The following is a 6,000-nucleotide window of genomic DNA, read 5'->3' as shown; positions in this document are numbered from 1 at the left end:
GGATAGGAGAGCAGCCTAAACCTAGGCATGTCTACTCAGAAGTAAGTTCACTGTAGCCAATGGGGCTACTCCCAGGTAAGGGTGGCTAGGAGAGCAGCCTGAGCCCCACTCAACCCCATAGGGCTTCCTTCTGAGCAAGGATTGGGGCGTGCCTAGCAAAAGAGGGCCAGAAGAACGGAGGAGATAGTGGCTCGCTCCCAGAAGCCTTTGCGCGCTTCTCTCCATCCTCCTCTTGACATAACTCAGAGACTCAGAACGCTCTTTATTATGCCAAACACCCAACGCCGTTTGAGCGGAGCTGCTTCTTTTGACCCTTCCGCTCTGCCGTCTTAGTCCGCCTCTCCCCTTCCCTCACCACCCGCTTAGCAGGCCTGACCCGTCATCCCCTGGTTGCTAGGAAACCAGAGGCAGCTGTTGGAGCAGCGCTGGCCACGCCCTACGCCTGGGCAGTTTACGTGACGTCAACGGAAAAGGGCGTGGCCTGAGCCATGCTGGGTCCACCCACCCCCAGCGCCGGCAGGTTGAGGCTGACGGAGGGAGAGAAGCTCGAGCACGTGACGGAAGGGGGCGGGGCCGACCCCAGCGGCCTCCCCTCCCGTGAGGTGGGGCGAAGAGCCCAGCCTGGAGCGCGGAGAGGCCGGCCTGGCTCGGGAGTCGCCGCGGAGTCATGTTTTCCCTCAAGCCCCCCAAGGCCACCTTCAAGTCTTACCTTCTGCCTCAGGTAAAGGGCGGGGCAGGGCGGGGCGGGGCGGGCCAAGTGCAGCCTTCCCTCCTTTACTCGCGAGGAAGCCCATTAAGCTCACTGCCTCCAGGGCTGGGCTTGCTCCTGAGGAAGCAGGAGCGGGGCTGCCCGGTGCTGAGCACTGAAGTTGCTTGGGAGTAGCCTTCTCCCTCCCCCAGCACTTCCCCTGTGGAACTCCCTGAGACTTGATCTTTGAGGAAACTTTGGGTGGGGGACCGCCTGCATCCCTGGGCACCCTCATTGACTCGCAGATAAGTCTGGCCATTCATCCAGTGCGGGGATATGCAGTTGGTGGGGAGGCAAAGCTTACCCACTGGAGTCCTACGAAAAGCAGCGTTACTGTGGGAGGCACTCAGCACCCACAACCCACGTGTAGAGTGAGCCGCCACAGGGCAACCCTGCCAGCTGGCGGGTGGGTGAGTGGCAGGGAGGTGGGGAGGCAGGTGAGGCAGAGCCTCCCCACTGGAGTACTAAGCACTGCTGCTGTGGGAGGCACCCACACGCAGAGTGAGCCACCGCAGGGCAATCCTGGCAGCTGGGGGGTTGGGTGAATGGCAGGGACGTGGTGGGGAGGTAGGTGAGGTAGAGCCTCCCCGCTGGAGTCCTTCGAAAACCACCGCTGCTGTGAGAGGCACCCACAACCTACGCAGAGAGTGAGCTACCGCAGGGCAACCGTGCTGGGTGAGTGGCAGGGTTATGCAGTGAGTGGGGAGGCAGGTGAGGCAGAGCCTCCCCATCGGAGTCCTTCAAAAAGCACTACCTATGTGGGAAGTGCCCTGGCATCCACCACCCATGCATGGAGTGAGGAGGGAGGGAGTGCAGAGCGCTTGGGTGTTTCCCACGTCTCCCATGGTGGCGGGGATTTTTGAAGGACTCCAGTGGGGAGGCTCTGCCTCACCTGCCTTCCCACCCACCACACATCCCCAATCCAGTGAGAACTGAGTCAAGATGCCTAAGGGGGGAGGCCTTAGTCATCATGCCCGAGGAAGGTCAGGTTCACTCTCACTCCTGCTAGTAGATGTAATAGTATTAGTAGTAGTAATTTGCTAGTAATAATAGTAGTAATAGCTATTTGCTAGTATCTTGCATTGAGTGGTACCAGAGTGGCCAGATATCCTCTTTTTTTGGGACATGTCCTCTTTTTTTAGCCCTATTTACTGGAATATAACTTAAATGTCCCCCTTTTCCCTGTGAGCAGACAGTACAGAGCCTTCTTGTAATTAATAAATTATGTGTAATAAATCCTACATAATATAGTCTTAAATTAATAATAAGTACTATAGTGTTTTAATTAACCATATGAAATCTATATATGAGTGTTTTTAGCTTTTATTTTGTCATGTCCTACATTTTTCTTGGATCTCCTACATTTTGGGGTGCCTTGTTCTCTTTTGCAGTTATGACATCTGGTCACCTTTGTGGTACCTGAGTGTTGGATCGAGTTGCAGGTGACTTGCTATTAGACCAGCGATTTTCAGCTATTGTGCTGTGGCACACTGTGGTCCAAAGGTGTGCCTTGGGAGTTTGGGGGAGGGTTGTTTATTAGTAGGGCCATTGGAGGATGTGAGCCCTGGTTGGCGTTGCGGTGTGTCTTGTCAGTGGTGAAAAAACAGATGGTGTGTGCGCCTTGTGAGTGTGCCATGAAATGAAAAAGGTTGAAAATCGCAATACTAGACTGTAGATCAGTGTTTCTCAACCAGTCATGCAGGTATCACTAATGGTACTTGAGGTGGTGTCTAGTGGTACTCGCAAAACCCCTGGGCACCTACCACTCAGCAGCAAAACCAGGAATGCAATGTAGCAAACAGCAGTGGGAGACTCAGCAGGTAGAGCTCTAAAGCATGCTTTTCCATGCTCAAAAAAGCCCTCCTGTCCACTTTAAGCCTCTTACTGGTGTTTTTTTGCATCACATCTGACCTCCCAACCCAGAAGTAACCAGCGATGAAGTCAGCACCAGTTACCTCCAGTGGTACTTTGAATAGATGGACCATGTGAAGTGGTACAGTGGGGGACAAACTTTGAGAAAAGTTGCTGTAGGTACAGGTAGATTATCCCTTATCCAGACTGTTCCAAAATCCAGACATTTTTGTCCAAGACTTCTGTAGTGTGAAGACAAAGACTAGAAGGTCTTGTGTGCATTCCCGCTATAGTGAAGGTACAAGCTGTAAGTGCTATTCTCTGCTCTGTGGTATATAGCTGTACAGACCTTGATGAAAAATGTCAGAGGCCAGCAGACACCCATGTGGGTAACACTGAAAAGAGCAAAAGGAAGCATTTCTTATTATTCTCATCCAATTTATTCCAAAATCCAGATACCCTCCCCTCCCAAACAGTCTGGATAAGGTATACTTAACCTGTAGTTGGCAATCACTTCAGGCTGCAATCTTATACAAGCTTATTCTCAAGTAAGACCGAGCTCAAGATCAAACTGCGAGAAGCACAGGGGGGCTTCTCTACTGAAGAGAGCAACCTCCAATCCTAAGTACTCACTCATTGTTGACAATTACTTTTTAGAAAAACATACTTAGGATAGTGCTGTAAAAACTGCTTTTAAAATGTGGAAGTAGATAACTATAAAAGAGAGAGTTTGCATATGTGTTTAGTTGTCCTACAGCTCTCTGGTCTTCTTTTAAAATGGAGAAATTTACTTCTTTGGGAGTCATCCTCAAATATTGCTGCTGAATTTAGAAAGAATGTTTCTTAGTTTAGTAGTTCTTGCAGAAAATGTACCAACTAAACTGTGTGTGGTGTTTTGTTTGTTTGTTTGTTTGTTTACAAAATATGGGGTGATGCTGGCTGATTCTGACACATGGTTACATCTATAAAAGAGACAGACTATATGCTTGTGTATTACCAAACCATTGTTTGGGAAAAAGGTTGTGGGGCTCTCAAGAATAATCCTGTCAGTAGGGTGATAGATGAGGTATCCAAAATGTACATGGGAAATGATGAATGTCCCTTATTTAAAACCCTTGAGTTCCAAAGGCGTGTCTCATTTAAAAGAAAAATTGATTTGTCAGCCTTAGGGTGTCCTTTGAAAGCGACAGGGCAGCAAATTCCTTGTAGTTCTGTCATAGCTAGAAAAAACATAGCAAAGTTTTTTTCCTTTCTCTTTTTTTAAAGTTATAACTTTCTTTTGTGGTTAGTCCCCAACTAATTTCACTATCTGTCTTCTCTGTAAGGGGCATTGTGAGCTAGAAAGCAAATTGGGTATACAAGTCAAACTTCTCCTGTTTACCCATTGCAAGAATTATACCCTTTGTGCCTGTTTTGAATTTGAAATTAGCTATATGTGTGATGGATTTTCCCACACACACACTGACACAAAGTCATAACATTGGAGTGCGTGAGCATGAAAGAGCCAGTCAGCTGATCTGTCACCATTTGTACCCCCAAGGCCATGTTCCTCAATTCCCCCTTCCCATTCTTCAGCAGGTAGTTAAAGCACGTTGTGCCTTTTTAGACTTGGTCACGTTTGTGCTTAATTGTTGTGATGAGAAATACCTTTGGATGTAACTTGTGCCCTCTTGGTCATAACTACCTTGTTCATAATTTGGAGAATGGGTAAAGTCTTTCTCCTGATAGACGCTTTGTGGTTTTAACAGCTGCTTGACAAGTAGAAATTCAACAGGTGCACAGCTCTTCATAACAGTATCTCAGAGCTGAAGAACTGCTAAAGGCACAGAGGTTCTTAGCAGAGAAAAATGGCAACTCTGGAGCCTACTGAAGCATTTTAAGTTATCTTTAGAGTGCTTGCTAATATAACTTGTCTCTGTGTTGGTCACTGTAGTGATATAAGTACCCTAACTTGTGTTAAAGAACCCCAAACATCTGAGTATTGTTCTGTGTGTGTCTTTTTCTGATTTCTTTGTCAAACATTCAACATTCTGTTGAAATAAACTCTTAAATATAATCAACTAATAATAAGCCAACCTAAATTTCATGGGTTAAAACGCTGTTGGGATTTTTATTACAATAAACGTACACAAGTGATGTCCAAGACTGTTTTTAGTACTTGTACAATTAAATGTGATATAACCCATTTTAAAAACAGTTCTACAATAGGATCCTTTCAACAAAGACTATGAATCTGCCACTGTGGCCATTAAGTTTAAAGCTGGCTTCTAAAAAGCAAATGAAAAGGCATCTGTAATGTTTAGTGCAATTAAAGAAATGTTAGAAATCTGTTTTTTTTTCCTCCACTATGACAAAGAATGAATTGATGCACTTTGCTACATGAATAATGTAAATTGGGGTGTGGATTGTCAGTTTTAAAAATGGGTGGGTATTGTGACATACTATCATGCTTGAGCACAAGCAGAAAACGCATGGAGAAGGGAAAGTTGACAGGTGTACTTGTCAAAACTTGCTTACTGACTTTTTGAAGTTTTTGTCAGTTTAAAGCTTTGGTTCCCAACCTTGAATCTAAGTCAGGAGTGAACAAAGTCTTCAGGGAGAGAGTCTCCCTCTTTTCTTGCTGTACAGAGAAGGGCCTGGCTATATCTCCGAAGAAAAGCCCTACTGGATCGGACCAAAGGGTTCATTTAGTCCTGCATCCTGGTTCTGTAGTAGCATGCCATATGCTTCCAGGAAAGGCACAACCAGGGCAACCAGTCCTTTGCACTGTTGTCCCTAGCAGCTAATATTCAGTATCATACTGCTTCTGAATCTGGGCATCCCCTATAGCTATCACTTCTCCAGGAGTTTGCCCTTGTGTTGCCATTGCTCCTGGGGAGATGGCAGGGCTTGTGCAAAAGTTGAATCTAATTTGTCACCACATGATGACATCATGTTCAATGGCAGAACGTCTGATAAAGACTCTGCTGGACATTGATGTCACTGGGGTAATCCTCCCCAGAAGGCACAAGAAAAGGTTGGGTGGCCCATCAGTTACCCATCCATTACGGGTTACAAACGGGTGCATGTACAACCTCCTGATTTTAGAAATGGGCTGTGTCAGAAGGCCAGATGCAAGGGAGGGCACCATAATGAGGTCTCTTGTTGTCTGGTGTGCTCCCTGGGGCATTTGGTGGGCCGCTGTGAGATACAGGAAGCTGGACTAGATGGGCCTATGGCCTGATCCAGTGGGGCTGTTCTTATGTTCTTATCTTTGGACCAAGAATTATCAATCTCATTTATTTATTTGCTCCTTTTTTGTCATGTAGTTAATATTCTCCTCTAGAACAACTTGGCTTCTCTTCTTTTGGCTTCTTGCCATGTTTTTCTTTTTGAACATGTTCAAGAAGTTAATAAAAATA

At 46.4% G+C, this 6,000-nt stretch overlaps 1 protein-coding gene across 1 annotated transcript in view; it reads left to right on the top strand.

The window, feature by feature from the left end:
• Window positions 1–621: 621 nt before the first annotated feature.
• Window positions 622–6,000, top strand: part of MTMR10 (myotubularin related protein 10) — a 52,174-nt gene continuing 46,795 nt past the window's right edge. The window contains exon 1 of the mRNA XM_066636243.1: window positions 622–721. Within this exon, the coding sequence (XP_066492340.1) occupies window positions 668–721 (54 nt within the window). The 5' untranslated portion in view covers window positions 622–667. The remainder of the gene's footprint in view (window positions 722–6,000) is intronic.

The sequence above is a fragment of the Tiliqua scincoides genome, chromosome 8, assembly GCF_035046505.1.
Source record: "Tiliqua scincoides isolate rTilSci1 chromosome 8, rTilSci1.hap2, whole genome shotgun sequence".
Classification (NCBI taxonomy): domain Eukaryota; kingdom Metazoa; phylum Chordata; class Lepidosauria; order Squamata; family Scincidae; genus Tiliqua; species Tiliqua scincoides.
Note: the sequence above shows the minus strand (reverse complement) of the source record. Positions and strands in the feature narration are given on the sequence as shown.